A 17,768-nucleotide genomic window follows, 5' to 3' on the forward strand; every position below is an offset into this window, starting at 1 on the left:
AGGGGAAACAACCCAAAAATCACTAACAAGCTCTCCCGATGTATTGTTAGCTATTTTAACCCGGTCTAATTACCTATCTTCCAATAGCGCAATCAAACATGAATTAAATCATTAAGTTTTATGGTTTGTCCTGTGAATTCATAACCTAAGGTCTTTAACTTATGAAAACCCCCCATGAGTCAAACCGTATAGCTTCCGCATCAAGTTATTATTCTCATGTGTTTTATTAACCTTTTCATATCAAAGATCCTTCTTCCGATAGTGATAATTGAAATAAATCAATCTAGGGGAAAATTCTGCCTAGAAGCATTAAGTTCATTAATAAATCATAACTTGAATAAGGAAAAATAAATCTAATTGCATAAATTGGAAAAGAGATTAAGCTACATCAAACCCCCTAATATAAGAGTTTAGTTACACATAGTACTTAAATAAAACTCAACAATACTTGATAAATATTCCATAATCAATAAGATAATGAAAGAAATAAACAAGATTAAGAGTTAGAAATAAGAACTAGAGATAAATTGCTTGGATGGCTTCCTTGAATCTTTGCACAACTCTTGAATACTTAACTTTAAAAGAAAATAAAACTATGTACAAGACTAAGAGAATGAGAGATGGAAGATGAGATGATGGAGTGGAGTGTGTAGTGTAACGTGTGTCTCACTTTTGATCTCCCTACTCTTCTTTTATATAGACTCTTTGAGAGAGGATTCCACATGGTCTTAATCATCAAAGTCTTCTTTTGTTAGGTTGTAAAGCTCTCTTTTTGGTCTCCATTTTCTTCAATTATGACTCACCCATGTGCATAGAATAGATCTTGGTTTGCATGTGAGGAAAGTTGTCCAAGATTAGCTCCATAAATTAGTGTAAGTTGGTTGGCAACTTTTGACTAAGTTTAGGATTCCTTGCTTGGCACGGGCGTGCACTGTAGCACGGGCTGGGGCGTGCACTCCTCTGGAAGTCTTATGCAATAACAGCACGGGCGTGCTGATTACCACGGGCACTGTAGCACGGGCGTGCTGATTAGCACGGTCACTGTAGCACGGGTACTATAGCTGTTGCACGGGCGTGTTGAGTAGCACGGTCTGGGGCGTGCACTCCTCTGGAAGTCATATGTAATGACAGCACGGGCACTGTAGCACGTCGTGTTACTGTAGCACGGGCGTGCTACTGTAGCACGGGCGTGCTTAATGAATTTGTACCTTATTTTTGTCCTTTTTCTTGCCAAACCCTACATTTTTCCTCAAAATCAAGTGAGTTGTGTTTCAAGGAAGCTTTTAAATAAAAACATATCAATATTACATAAAAACTAATTAAATAAATTAAAAGCAATAGAAATTTTAATCAAAATCACAATAAAAAATACTATAAAAATAACACTTATCAGTAGTGATGCTTTTGTGGAGGAGAAGTTAGATAGAATTCTGACAAATCATGACTGGCGGCTTCGGTTTCCCCAGGCTACAGGTTCGGTTCTGCAAATTACTTCTTCTGATCATCTTCTAGTTTCTTTTGAAATTCGCTGCTTCATTCCATAGGGGCAGGCTTTACATTTTCATTTTGAAAATAGCTGGTGCAGGGAAGTTGCTTGCCGTGATCTAATTGTACAATGTTGGACTGCTTTTGGACACTTGGGTATTACTGAACGGTTAAAAGCTTGCGCCAGAATACTCTCGAATTGGGGTAGGGAGTTTAAGCAGAAGTTTAAAAACGAATTGGTAGTTTCTTTACACACCATTTCTATGTTACGTGGCTCTCGCCATCAGGCTAATATGGATCGTTTTCAGCAGGCTAGGAATCGTTACCATGAATTGCTTCGTCAACGGGAAGTGTACTGGAAGTAAAGAGCCAAGTCATTTTGGTTGGAGGAGGGTGATAGGAATACTCATTTTTTCCATAACTCGGCTACTGCTCAAAGGAAAAAAAACCAGATTGTGCAGTTAAAAGATATCTATGGTAAATGGCAAAACTGGGGGACTAATCTTGAACAGGTTATGCTCACTTACTTCAATGATTTATTTCGGGCAAAACCTTATAATTCGAAAGTGGTTCTGGATTGTATTCCTTTTTTAGTCACTTTGGAAGATAATAATATGTTATTACAACCATATTCAGCTGAGGAAGTGAAGTGTGCAGTTTTTTCTATGAAACCGGATACGTCACCTGGACTTGATGGGTTTAACCCGGGGTTTTATCAGCAATATTGGGACGTTATTGGCCCTGACATAACGGCAGCTTGTCTTCATTTTTTTACATTCTGGAGAGTTTCCTGCTTCATTAAATGAAACTGCCATAGTGCTTATTCCAAAGAAGTCGGTCCCGGAAGTTATGGGAGATTTGCGTTCGATCGCACTCTGTAACATCGTGTTTAAGGTGATGACAAAGATGCTTGCCAATAGATTGAAGAAACTGTTACCTAAGTTAATCTCTGAAAGTCAGAGTGCATTTGTTCCTTGTAGAAGCATTCAGGATAATTGTATTTTGGCTTTTGAGGTAATGCACAGCTTTCATTGTCGAACTCGGGGAAAGGAGTTTTCGGCTGCTTTAAAAATGTACATCAGCAAAGCATATGATAGGATGGAGTGGTCCTTTGTCAAGGACATCTTGTGCAAGTTTGGCTTTTCTCCTGTGTGGGTTGATTTGATATATCGGTGTTTGTCGACGATCTCCTATTGGATTTTACAGAATGGTAAACAAATTGGGCCTATTGTCCCTACAAGGGGACTCAGGCAAGGGGATCCACTCTCTCCCTATATTTTCATTCTTTGAGCAGAAGGTCTATCTAAATTGATTCAAAAGCATAATTCATTAGGTTCGTTACATGGAAGTCAGATTTCGAGGGGAGGACCAGTAATCTCTCATCTCTTTTTCACCGATGATAGTTTGGTATTTTTTAGAGCTGAGGATTCAGAGGAAAGGACCTTGAAACATATATTATTGGCTTATGAACAAGCTTCAGGCCAAGAGATAAGTCTGCAAAAGTCATCCATCACTTTTAGTGCAAACACTCCGGCTAGTAGGCGAGATTTAATTTGTAACACATTAGGAGTGGAGGAAAAGGACTCTTTAGGGTGTTACTTGGGACTCCCATCTCATGTTGGAAGAAAGAAGAGAGAGGTATTTGGCTATTTGAAGGATAGAATTTGGAGGAAGGTTAGCTCTTGGAAAGATGGAATGCTTTCTAGGGCAGGCAAGGAGATTCTGTTGAAGACGGTTTTGCAAGCTATGCCTTCCTATGTTATGAGCCTATTTTTATTGCCCAAGACATTGTGTTCTGAAATTGAGGGCATCATGAATAAATTTTGGTGGGAATCTGGCGGTGCTAATAGCAAAGGTATTCATTGGTTGGCTTGGGAACATATGGCATACCCAAAAGGATTTGGTGGAATGGGTTTTAAAAGGCTACGTGAGTTCAATGTTTCATTATTGGGGAAACAAGGTTGGAATATTATCTCAAGACCAAATGCCTAGTGACTCGGGTCTTGAAAGCACGGTATTTTCTTACCACTAATTTTTTTTTTGCTTCTTTGCCTTCTAATCCTAGTTTGGGGGCACAAACACCTTCGGTAAATCCCACATCGGCTACGCATAAGGTGGAAGTGATGTACGTAAAGGGTGGCAAGCCTTAGGATGCCAAGACGCATTTTGGGCTATCAGGCGTGGTTTCGCTGGCCCAGGAACAAAACTGTGCGGGCTCGTGAACCTAAAGCGGATAATATCTTGGTAGGCCTGGGCTGTTCCCAGGTTTGGGGCACAAACACCTTAGGCAAATCCCACATCGGTTACGCATAAGGTGGAAGTGATGTACATAAAGGGTGGTAGGCCTTAGGATGCCAAGACGCGTTTTGGGCTATCAAGCGTGGTTTCGCTGGCCCAGGAACAAAACCGTGCGGGCTCGTGGACCCAAAGGGGACAATATCTTGGTAGGCCTGGGCTATTACAATTTGGTTTCAGAGCCAGGCCCCCTCCAGTAGATGTATGGTTCGAGGACGAACCATGAGAAAGCTGGTGGGCCTGTGACATCCCGATCCGACAAAGCGATCCTAAGAGGGCGGGTAGAGCAAAGCTCCTGGCTAGCTTCTAGGATGGCAGGCTAGCTAGGATAGTGGAATGCGGGACACAGGAATGAATCGAATCATATATCGAAAAGGGGGAAACTAATCATTAAAGGCGCCTTTTGATGGAATGGCTAGAGAGTTGGAAGAACTCCAGGGTTAAGCGTGCTCGCTTAACGAAAATCCTAGGATGGGTGACCTCCTAGGAAATTTCTCATTTCACCTGCGGGACAAAACTGTGCGGGTCTTGCCAATCTTGTATGGGGGATTTGGCTTGATCCAAAGCGGACAATTCCTCTAGTGATTAGAGTCGGGGCGTGACATGACTGCAGATTCAATTCGTTTGTGGAAGACATTATGGAGGTGTTCTGTTCCTCTAAAAATTCTGAATTTTGGTTGGTGGCTGATTCGAGAGGTTGTACCCTGTTTACAGTTGCTACGGAAACGGAGGGTCAATGTCGAAATTATGTGCCCAAAGTGCCATGCTAGTGAGGAATCCTTGTTGCATTTATTTGTGCAGTGTTCATTTGCAAGATCAGTTTGGATGCTAACAAGTGTTGGTTGGCAATTTCCTAGAGTTAGTTCTTGGAGAGCTTGGTTGGAAACTGTTTTTCAATGTTCATCATTGAAGGCGGCGGATGAAATACTTATGATCCTATGGGCTTTGTGGTCGGCGAGGAACAAGAGGGTGTGGAACTTCCAATTTGTTAATCCGTCTAGTGTTGTGCAGATGGCGGGACGTGTTTTGAACGAGTGGAGCAACCATCGGGCGAAACCACCGCGACTTGGTGTTGGCAACCCGGCTAATAGAGCTTGGTCACGTCCACCTACAGGATTTTTAAAAATAAATTTGGATGCTTCTGTTTTTTCAGGTGGTACTGTAGCGGGTGTGGGGTTGGTGTGCCAGAACAGTTTTGGTGAGTTTATAGCTGCAAAGACAATGCTTCTGCATGGGCAATTTAATGCATTGCATGCAGAAGCACTCTCAGTTCGAGAGGCTTTAAGTTGGATAAAGGCTAAGGCATGGAGCTCTATCATTGTGGAATCAGATGCTTTAATGGTTGTGAATGCCATTAATTCGTCTACTGTGACCGATGATTCGTCATTTGGTTTAGTTATTTCGGATTGCAAACTTTTAATTAATGAAATTGACAATGTTGAATGTCGTTTTGTGTATAGGTCTGCGAATGTAGTTGCTCATTTGCTGGCAACTGGGTTACATTCCTTGTCAGGCCTTGGAGTCTAGGAGTCTGTTTCCCCTCCTTCTATGGTTGATCAACTTTTAATGGAGTAATGAACTACCCAATATTTATTCAAAAAATGAAAAGAATTTGCGGAATTTTTTTTTTTTTTTTAAAAGTGCATAATAAAGCAATGTAAATTTTATAATCATTTACCCTAACTAAATAATAAAAACAAAATAAAATCAATATGTAAGCAAACACACTTTTAATCAATTTATTATTTAGCTTCTGATGTTATGATTTTGGTTTTTATTCTTCTAAAAACCTGTAGAGATGTGGTTAAGTTTTGGGTCAATAGTTGTGAGATTGGGCTGAAATGAACATGAATTTTATGTAATGGGCTTATCAGATTGTGTAATTGGATCAAATTAATACGTGTTGTTTATTAATTTTGGCCCAATTCAAATATAATAAAATAATTAACTCGAAATTTGCTCTTAATTCAATGTTTATTTTAACCATTGCTCCAAATCAAAATCATTTAAAAATAAATATACGCAAACTATAATTTTAAGAGTTGAATAATATTAGGTTTAATATTTTTCATGGTTTAAGGCTTTGATACCATATTAATTAAATGGATCAAGTTTAATTCTATTCTTAAAAGCTAGTTGTCGATGTCTTATATTTTGAATAATGACATTATCACAAATCAATATGGGATAAAAAAACACAAGAGTTTCACCAATTTGGTACGTATAATGTTCTTTAGGCCATTTTTTATTACATTATAAGGCCTAATACGTTAAAATAATATGATTAGCTACACGATAAGTGTAGCCCTTTTCTTAACATACCAAATTGATAAAGACTTTTGCAATTAAGACTATGTGTTTTCATCAAACCGCTTAAACCGATTCAAACCAATCTAAACCGATCTAAAACTGTGGTTTTAAAATATTGATGGTTTGATTTGATCTTTTAAAAATTAAGCTTTTAGTTTAGTTTATGATTTTAGAGTCAAAACCACTCAAACCAAACCAAATTGATATATATAGGTTTTGTTTGGTGAAATTTTTAATGGTCTAGTTTGATTTTAATTTTTTTTTTCAAACCTGTCACTCTAATTTTAGTTCGATTATTATGTACAATCAGAACCAAATCAATCCATAAACAGTCCTAATCGGGAGAATTTAAACTTGAAACCTCCTACATATCACAAATCCATGAATGACATAGTATGCATAATCTACTCAGGTATTTCTTTTTAAGATGAGGAATGTGTATGTAATGTATTGTGTAATTTTATGAAGAATTAATTTTATAAGTTTACTCTTGATTCTGTATGGGCTGGGCTACAATTACAAATGAATCCAATATTTAGTCAACTAAAAACTTAAAAAAATATCTGAGGAAGTTGAAATGAATTGAGATTTTTCCCTTCTCCTTGTAACTTTGTCAAGTGCCCACCACATCCAAACACAAGTTGACTGCACATGATAATGTTGAGAGACAATTTATGGATATCAAGATTCCCAATACAACTACAATATAAAAGGAAATTGCTGTGTTTTTGTATGATTTATTTTTTTCACTTCACTATATGAAATGTAAAATCCTAGCTTATGGTTGTCCGCCGATAAATATTAGTGTTTGGTAAAATTTTATTAATGCTATTATTAAAATATAAAATTATTATTAAATATATAATTATTTTTTATAGTTTATGATTTATCATGTATATATATATATTTTTATTTTTAAGGTAAATATATTATTTTTATTCTAATTTATAAATTATTAAATATCAAATAAGAAATTATTATTTTCAAATAACTATAAATAAAATTATATAAAAATATTAATTTAAAAATTTATCAGTATTTATTTTTTTGAGGTTAATGAAATTCATACAAAATAATATTCAAATCAATTCACAACTGATAGTATTAACAGTTGAACGTGTTTATAACTTTTATCAGTTATCAGCTACTGATTAAAAGCTTACCAAACACCTACAAACTAACTATTAGATTTTAAATAAGCTAAATTAAAGTATTAAACCTCCTTCTTATTCTTATTTTTTATTATTTTGGTGGAACTTATAATATTTCTTATTCTTATTATTTTGGATTAATTGGGTAAGTCATATACTTATCACAGTATATTAAAATTTATTTCTCAAAGTCAATTTGACAACCTCAAACTCTAAAAACTCCAAAACAATTAGAACTAAACAACCTATTCAAAAATTTTCCCCTATAACATCTAAATGAGTTATTGTAACATCCCTTCCCGGTCCACCCGTAAACCCGGATGAACCGAGCCGAAACGTTACAAACTGGTTGGCAAACTGACCTGACATGCTGAAATCATAATGGATATTGAATATAATATCATGCTGATGTTATTTACATTAATAATGTACTGAATATTTACAAGACATGATGTTTGTTTACAAAATAAAATGGGCCCAACTGTGTGCCCTGTACATGCCATAAAAAGGGTAGACCAAAGATATACAAGAAAATGATTAGCTACCCTGAAGACTGAGTCTTCTACAGATGAACTGCAGCAGTTGTAAGCTGACTCTCTACTGACCAGTCTCAAAACCTACGAGTTAAACAGGTACCTCGCTGAGCAAAAGAGCTCAGTGGATATCTCATCATAAAAAGAACAATGAAACACATACATGTATAGAAATAAGCATGTAAACACATATGGCACATATTAGCATACATATCATGATACTATTCTTTTACCTTGATGGTCTTTCTTTTTGTTTAATATACTGTATGATGCATGCAATGTGAAGTCAAGATATCTCTATAGCTCCATAAGGTTATAGCGAAACCGAAGTGATAAGAAAAACTGTATGAAACTATATGAATACTGTATGCTTGGCTGCTATGGCCTTTATAATCATATCCACTCAACGGCCTTTAGCCGGAGTACCAAACTGTATGAGGTGCAGATCTGCTATCCTATGTCGCGACATGGTCTTATCTACATGGTTTCTACCGAACCTCAATGGAGCATAATGTTGGTATGGCAATAGTATAACATAACATCACGTTAATAGTTCATAACTCATGTTCATAACTTCATAAATCATAATGTTCACTTAATTTCACATCATTGTATGCTTTCATGTTGTTTGATCCATGTTCTAATGTTATATTTTTGTTTTAGAATGGTTGGAGGCATACAAGGTGAGCAAAGGAATCCAATTGCAGTGAAAAAGAAGTCCAAAAATGCATGAAAACCAAAGTCGCGAGCGCGCCTTGCAAAGTCGCGAGCCCGAGCTGCAGAAATGCAAGTCGCGAGCGCGCACTTGCAAGTCGCGAGCGCATAAAGGGCAAAATGAGAGTCAGTGAGTTATCGAGCACAAGTCGCGAGCGCGCACTTGAAAGTCGCGAGCGCGTAATGTGCAAAATGAGAGGCAGAGAGCTTTAGGCCAAAGTCGCGAGCGCGCAAGTGCAAGTCGCGAGCGCGCGACGTGTTTCCAGTCTACGCGGTCGCGCGACGTGCTTCCAGCCTGCACGAGCTGTACTCTTTTGGTCATATCTCTCAATATACAACTCCGATTTGGGTGATTCAAAAACCCATGTAAAGCTAACACATAGAGGAACAAATAACGCTTCTATGACTCCTCCTAATTCCATCATTTACTAGGGTAAAAATCAAGATGAAGTCACTGGTTCTTTTTCCAGAAAACCTGTTTCAACATTCCCCTGTTTTCTCACCATTTCCAGTCCTCTCACTCAACACTAAGCAATATATGGTCTCATTATCAACACACCACACAAGTTCTCATGCAAGAAAAATGGTAAATGAAAAGAGATATCAAACCTTTACTCCAAAAAGCTTGAGCTCTTCTTTAGTTTCCTTTTTCTACTACCTTTGAACTTCCTTCACCTATAATAAGAATTCTTATCACTTATCTACGATATAACTCAATTAGAGGTTGAATAGCATAAAGCTTCAAGAAATTCTACTTACTTGGAGAACTAGAGGTTGCCTTAATGCTTAACTACCATGAAAATGGATGGAGAAGGAAAAGAGATGAAGAGAAAGATGAAGGAGATAAAGAGGAAGATGAAGATGAAGAAAACGTTGAAGATGAAGGTGAAGAAAATGAAGAACGCAAGGTCAAATGGAAGGCTCGTATACTTCCCAACCATCTCTTTAATTGTATGGTGCAATTACCAAATAAGACCTACATTTTCTACATGTTACCTTTTAATACCTCAACTTAATATTCTAGTGCAAGTAAATCCACTTATAAACCCATTCTACCCCAACCGGGTTTGGTTCGGCCTGACTCAACTCGACTCTATGAACTGACTTGACTCGGTAGGATGTCACAATTCTCTCCTCCTAAATAAAAACTTCGTCCCGAAGTTTACCTGTTGTGAACAATTGCGGATACTGTTGTCGCATGATGTCTTCAGATTCCCAAGTTGCTTCTTCTGTCTTATGATTCCTCCAAAGAACTTTTACCAATGCTATTCTCTTGTTCCGTAATTCTTTAATTTCTCTGGCTAGGATCTGAACAGGTTCTTCTTCATAAGTGAGATCTGGCTGAATTTCAATCTCCTCTGCTGATAACACATATGATGGGTCTGATCTGTATCTCCTTAACATTGATACGTGAAAGACATTATGAATTCGATCTAAGGTTGAAGGTAACGCTAGGCGATAGGCTAATGGTCCTACACGTTCCACAATCTCGTATGGACCAATAAACCTAGGGCTAAGCTTACCCTTTCGTCCAAACCTTAGGATCTTTTTCCATGGTGAAACTTTCAAAAATACTTTATCACCCACCGAGTACTCAATATCCTTTCTCTTTAAATCAGCATAAGACTTCTGTCGATCATTTGTTTCTTTCAGCCGTTTCTTGATGATTTCCACTTTCTCTTCTGTTTCTCTAACCAAATCTGGGCCCAAAATCTTCTTCTCACTAAGTTCTGTCCAACACACAGGTGTCCTGCATTGTCTGCCATACAATGCTTCATATGGTGCCATCTTAATGCTCGATTGGTAGCTGTTGTTGTAGGCAAATTCCATGAGAGGTACATATCTGTCCCAACTACCTTCAAATTCTATAACACATGATCTCATCATGTCTTCCAGGATTTGAATGACTCTCTCTGATTGTCCATCTGTTTGAGGATGAAATGCAGTGCTGAAATACAATTTCTTCCCTAATGCTTCCTGCAGTTTACCCTAAAACTTCGATGTAAACCTTGGATCACGATCAGATATAATGGATGACGGAACTCCATGTAGTCGAACTATCTCTTTAACATAAATTTCTGCCAACTTGTCTAGAGAATAGTCCATCCTAACTGGTAGAAAGTGTGCGGACTTAGTTAATCTGTCCACAATCACCCATACTGCATCATGCTTCCGCTGCGTCTGAGGTAAGCCTGTCACAAAATCCATCGTGATCTGATCCCATTTCCATGTCGGCACGGTTATTGGATGAAGCAACCCAGATGGCAGTTGATGTTCTGCTTTTACTTGTTGACATGTTAAACATCTTGTTACAACATTTACAATATCGTTCTTCATGCCCGGCCACCAATAGCATTTCTTCAAAACTTTTAACTATTCTTTCTCTGCTTGTAATGCATATACCAAGTATGCTTCACAACCCTTCTGAATTAATCTCTTTGCTGCCATGGCTGATATCACATTACCCAGAAAATCTCGCCGCTTCCCGACTACTATAATCTCTTCCCCTGCTGTAGTATATAATGTCACCCTTTTCTTTGCACAATCAACTACAGCCTGATGTCTGGATAGCCAATCCATACCCAGAATAACATCAAATTCTCTAAATGGCAACTCCATAAGATCTCCTGGAAACTCTTTTCCATGAATAATAATTGGACATCCTTCGACCACTGTATAAGTCTGTACTACATCTCCTAATGGATTAGTAACCAACATACCCTGATTCACATGTGCAATTTCTAACCCTTTAACCCAAGGTTTCTGTATGCTAATGTATGAATGAGATGATCCAGGATCAATTAAAGCATAAACTGTATGATCACATAAAGAAAACTCACCAACTATTACATCTGGAGCTTCCTCATCTTCCCTGGTTCGCATAGCATAGACCCTGGCTGGACCTCTTGTATCAGGTCTGTCCACAGTCTCTGATTGCTGTCTCTGCCCTCCGGAGCTCTCACCTCTCCCTCTGCCTGCTATGAACTGTGTAGCCCTCTTAGGACAGTCTTTCTTCTGATGGTCTGATGCTCCGCATAACCAACATTTGCCAGTCACTAACCAACAATCTCCACCATGTCGTCTGCCACAATGCGCACAAGGTGGAAAAGTATAACCGGCTGACTCTGCACCTCTACCGGTGCCTCTACCAGTTCCTCTGCCTGAACCTCGACTACCACCGGCAGAACTAGCCACAACTGATACCGCTGGCATGTTAGCACCCCTAGCTGCGCCTTGGCTAAAGGAAGGTCTAGCACTAGCTGAACTACTAGCACCTCTGAATCTCTTGCTCTCTGACTGATATATACTGGGTGCACTCTGAGTCTGGTCTCTCCTCTGCTGAGACCGCTGACGTCTGGTACGCTGACTGGCCTGAATGCGCTCTATCTCCTGAGCTGCCTCTACCAAAGCTGAAAACTCTCTGAATCTGGAAGCTACCACTCCCATCTGAATCTCATCATTCAAGCCTTCCTGAAACTTCTTACACCTCTCGGCTTCTGTAGCCACTATCCCCTTACCATACCTGCTAAGCCGGGTAAATTCTCTTTCATATTCTGAAACGGACATTTTGTTCTGTCTCAAGTATAAAAATTCTTTCCTTCTCACATCAAGATAAGCCTCTGTGATGAACTTTTTCTTGAATTCATCCAAGAAAAATTGCCAAGTATGCTGCTCTGGTGATACTCGCTGCTGAACAGTAGTCCACCATATGTAGGCTTCATCTATGAGCAATGATGTAGCACAAATCAACTTATCCTCTGGTGAACACTGTAATTGTTCCAGGACTCTCGATGTCCCATCTAGCCAATACTCAGCTATTTCCGGACTATCATCCTTGTTAGCGCTGAATTCCTTTGCACCATACTTTCTGAGCTTCTCTAGTGGGGGCTTTCTTTCCCTTTCTACTACTATTGGTGCTTGAGGTATCACTCCTGCAATCTGTCTAAAAGTATCCGCAAGTTGTTTTAACAACACCTCTTGACCTGGTGCTGCTGGAGCCTCACCCTCCACTGCTCTGGAGGCGTGTGACTCACTCGTACCTTCTTGTGACATCCTCCTAAAAGAACAACAACTGCTTAGTTCATCAGGGTAGTCATAGCATGTACACTATACTGACTTATGAATGCAAGCCCGGGGAAACTGAACCTAGGACTCTGATACCAAAATTTGTAACATCCCTTCCCGGTCCACCCGTAAACCCGAATGAACCGAGCCGAAACGTTACAAACTGGTTGGCAAACTGACCTGACATGCTGAAATCATAATGGATATTGAATATAATATCATGCTGATGTTATTTACATTAATAATGTACTGAATATTTACAAGACATGATGTTTGTTTACAAAATGAAATGGGCCCAACTGTGTGCCCTGTACATGCCATAAAAAGGGTAGACCAAAGATATACAAGAAAATGATTAGCTACCCTGAAGACTGAGTCTTCTACAGATGAACTGCAGCAGTTGTAAGCTGACTCTCTACTGACCAGTCTCAAAACCTGCGAGTTAAATAGGTAACTCGCTGAGCAAAAGAGCTCAGTGGATATCTCATCATAAAAAGAACAATGAAACACATACATGTATAGAAATAAGCATGTAAACACATATGGCACATATAAGCATACATATCATGATACTATTCTTTTACCTTGATGGTCTTTCTTTTTGTTTAATATACTGTATGATGCATGCAATGTGAAGTCAAGATATCTGTATAGCTCCATAAGGTTATAGCGAAACTGAAGTGATAAGAAAAACTGTATGAAACTGTATGAATACTGTATGCTTGGCTGCTATGGCCTTTATAATCATATCCACTCAACAGCCTTTAGCCGGAATACCAAACTGTATGAGGTGCAGATCTGCTATCCTATGTCGCGACATGGTCTTATCTACATGGTTTCTACCGAACCTCAATGGAGCATAATGTTGGTATGGCAATAGTATAACATAACATCACGTTAATAGTTCATAACTCATGTTCATAACTTCATAAATCATAATGTTCACTTAATTTCACATCATTGTATGCTTTCATGTTGTTTGATCCATGTTCTAATGTTATATTTTTGTTTTAGAATGGTTGGAGGCATACAAGGTGAGCAAAGGAATCCAATTGCAGTGAAAAAGAAGTCCAAAAATGCATGAAAACCAAAGTCGCGAGCGCGCCTTGCAAATTCGCGAGCGCGTAAAGGGCAAAATGAGAGTCAGTGAGTTATCGAGCACAAGTCGCGAGCGCGCACTTGAAAGTCGCGAGCGCGTAATGTGCAAAATGAGAGGCAGAGAGCTTCAGGCCAAAGTCACGAACGCGCAAGTGCAAGTCGCGAACGCGCAAGTGCAAGTCGCGAGCGCGCGACGTGTTTCCAGTCTGCGCGGTCGCGCGACGTGCTTCCAGCCTGCACGAGCTGGACTCTTTTGGTCATATCTCTCAATATACAACTCCGATTTGGGTGATTCAAAAACCCATGTAAAGCTAACACATAGAGGAACAAATAACTCTTCTATGACTCCTCCTAATTCCATCATTTACTAGGGTAAAAATCAAGATGAAGTCACTGGTTCTTTTTCCAGAAAACCTGTTTCAACATTCCCCTGTTTTCTCACCATTTCCAGTCCTCTCACTCAACACTAAGCAATATATGGTCTCATTATCAACACACCACACAAGTTCTCATGCAAGAAAAATGGTAAATGAAAAGAGATATCAAACCTTTACTCCAAAAAGCTTGAGCTCTTCTTTAGTTTCCTTTTTCTATTACCTTTGAACTTCCTTCACCTATAATAAGAATTCTTATCACTTATCTACGATATAACTCAATTAGAGGTTGAATAGCATAAAGCTTCAAGAAATTCTACTTACTTGGAGAACTAGAGGTTGCCTTAATGCTTAACTACCATGAAAATGGATGGAGAAGGGAAAGAGATGAAGAGAAAGATGAAGGAGATAAAGAGGAAGATGAAGATGAAGAAAACGTTGAAGATGAAGGTGAAGAAAATGAAGAACGCAAGGTCAAATGGAAGGCTCGTATAATTCCCAACCATCTCTTTAATTGTATGGTGCAATTACCAAATAAGACCTACATTTTCTACATGTTACCTTTTAATACCTCAACTTAATATTCTAGTGCAAGTAAATCCACTTATAAACCCATTCTACCCCAACCGGATTTGGTTCGGCCTGACTCAACTCGACTCTATGAATTGACTCGACTCGGTAGGATGTCACAGTTATTTACAAAACAAATCGCTTTCATGTTTCAACATCACTACCAAACAGGGTACCAAATATTTAACCATAAATATAATGTCATAAATCAACTAAAGAGCATGTTGTGGCTATCAATTTTTAATTTTAAATATTATTTTTTTAGCATTAATAATCGAATTCGAATTTTAATTTATTGCTGGTTGTACATGCATTTACTAGACTATGCTCTGATGTGTAAATAAATAGATGAAAGGCCGTTCCATGGATTTTTTTAGACGCATCCCATTATATTGGGGTTAGTTTATTACTATCATAACATAATGGCAATTGTCACTATCATAATGGTAATGACAATCTCCACCATATCATGGAGATAATGATGGAAATAAGGAAGTGTTTTGCGTTATTTGCAAGGTAATTAATCATCATAAATACATAACAAAAGGAATTGATCAAAGCCCCATAGATATATATATATATATATAGTTTCCAATTATATAATCATGATTTTGCTTGTCAATTGGTGAAAAATTACATTGGTCCCATATGTATTTGATAAATGAGGTGTCTTAACAAAGACCGCAACACCTAAATTAGAGACCCTTTGAAAGATAGGGGCACCCATCAATTTTAAGGAAAGACTATCTTTACTAGATTGCCTTCATCAACTAGAAAAACTTTATTAAAGGAAATTATTCTAATATCTTTTTAAATTTGGATGAAAAATTCAATTCTTTTTAAAGGCTATAGTGTGCTACATAACTAACTACTTCCTCCATTCATTTTTCTCTATTGTCTAAAGTTTTGATAGGATAATTAAAAAGGAAATAAATCTCATATATTATAATAAACTAATTCCTGATTTAACTAAATTACCTTTTATTTCATTTACTTAATTAATTTTAACTGCTCTCTTTTCATTAATAAAAGAAAAAGAGAGGTGATAAAGTGGATGTTACAAAATTGTAAACAATGAATATTTATATTTAATAGGGATAAATGAAATTGAGAAAAAAAAATCAATATTTCGTAATCTTATCAAGCTATAAATAATTTTAGACAAAACAACTCCTAAAAAAAAGACATATGAAAATGGACAGAGGAAGTGTAATAAATCAGCTTTGCTATGTAAATTTTATATAATACATGATAAATGATAATGAAGACTACATAAAAAAAAAAAAAATTATGTTGTATTTTTCATATTTTTTTAATGATTTATGAATAATTAACATTTTCAAGAGTCTATAATATCAAGTTGGTGTTTGATAAAAGTGAAACATTAAATGTTAAAAGCTTACAGGCTAAATTTTTAACACTGAAATTATTTGAATTGTAAAAATTAAAAGCCAGCACTTATCCAGGGTGAATTTTAAATTAAAATAATATATCATTTTTAAATTTATTTGTACTTAATTGAGGATTTTTAAAATATGCCTCGGATATCGATAAATAGTATTACATAATTTGATATTTAGTAAAAATAAAAAATTTAGGGATGCATTAGATCAAAATTCTATTAGATTTAGGGATGTATTCAAATTCAAACTTATTTAAAATATATTTTTTACTAATAATGGATATGATATCCGGCTGCAAGTACCCACTACCGAACCTATTTACTATAGCGGTTTAGAAGTAGCGGATATCCAAATATATGTACACATACCCTACCCATATCCATTATGGGTAGTGATTTCACTAATCATATCCGTTTCAAATTCATTTGTAACTACCCATATCATATTTTCGTTAAACGGATCGGAACGGAGTGGGTATCCTAAAATACATATACTACTTCTATCCCTACTTGTAAGATGTAAAACTATGCATTAATTATTGAATTAGTTTCAAATTAATTCATGTGCTGAGAATTTGATATTTTGACAAAAATTAATATTAATGTTACTGCAAATTTTCAAAATTAATTTAATTATTTTAAAATTTTTATGGGTTAATTTTGATTAAATAATGATTTAATCAAATAAAAAAATTAAAAAAGCTTTGAAATAGTCAAAGAACTGAGGAATACAATCTGTCATTCTTGTGGTCGGACCACTAGGCTCCATGAGCTGTAAGTGACTGGTTGTGCATCAATTTTAAATTAATATAAAACTACCTCCTTAAGCGAACTCTGACAGTTGGCGCAAGTCCTGACTAGCGGTGATTACTGATTTTCGATTTTATTTATTTATTTATTTGAACTTGTAATTTTCCAACGAGATGGTCGTAATTCAGTCAAATGACGAGAAACCTATTTTGGGAGCACAGGATGGCCGTTGGCCATTGCAAGCGTTTCACTATCAGCGATGGTAAGGTTTGGTAAGGTTTTAATGAAGAAAAAAAAATGATTTTGGAGAAGATGACACATTTACTTTTTTGTCCTTCATTTCAATTGGACTCCAAAACTATTTAATTTATTCGATTAGGTCCTAAGTTAATTTTGATTAGATATATAAAAATCACTGTAATTTCATCAAAATCAATTGAAATCTATAAAACAAGTCTTACCAATTTCATAAAGCTCTATAGAATTCTAGAGAAATCTGTAAAAATCTTAGAATATCTTTTAATTCTATCAAACTCAACAACTCTTTTAAAATCTTATTATTGTTCAACTCCACCCAAATCTCATCAATAAACATTTTCCTCCTCCATATTGTTGATTTTAGAAGAAGGTTTAAACGTGCATTACTGAAAAATATTTATGGTAATAGGATTGGGGTTTTTTTATTCTTATTATATTTTTCTGAAAATGAGAGATTATAAGTTTATTATATAAATTAAGTTGACTCATAATATTAAAAGAATATATCAAACAAATAACTTAACAATCAAGTGTATATTTTATATTATAACATAGGAGGTTTAGAGAAATTATTTATGAAAAAAAGAAGAGTTTCCCTTATCATATACCTCATTCAAAATTTTGATATATGCTGAAACAATTATAATTTAAAATTAATTATTTAATTTTAAATTTTAACATGTTCAACGCACACACCCAAAAAAATAAAAAAGAAAGGAAGGAAGAAAATGTCATAAATAGAAAAGAAAGAAAGAAAGAAAAT

At 36.6% G+C, this 17,768-nt stretch overlaps 1 protein-coding gene across 1 annotated transcript; it reads left to right on the forward strand.

Annotated features, from left to right (window-relative positions):
• The first annotated feature begins 2,382 nt into the window (after positions 1 to 2,382).
• LOC105646435 (uncharacterized) lies at positions 2,383 to 3,477 on the forward strand. The gene is made up of 2 exons (XM_012232290.1): positions 2,383 to 2,735; positions 2,904 to 3,477. The coding sequence occupies exons 1-2, from the start codon at positions 2,383 to 2,385 to the stop codon at positions 3,475 to 3,477; spliced, it is 927 nt and encodes a 308-aa protein (XP_012087680.1).
• Positions 3,478 to 17,768: the final 14,291 nt, after the last annotated feature.

This window comes from Jatropha curcas, chromosome 1 (genome assembly GCF_041381405.1).
Source record: "Jatropha curcas cultivar XTBG-Jc1 chromosome 1, XTBG_Jcur_1.0, whole genome shotgun sequence".
Taxonomy (NCBI): Eukaryota; Viridiplantae; Streptophyta; class Magnoliopsida; order Malpighiales; family Euphorbiaceae; genus Jatropha; species Jatropha curcas.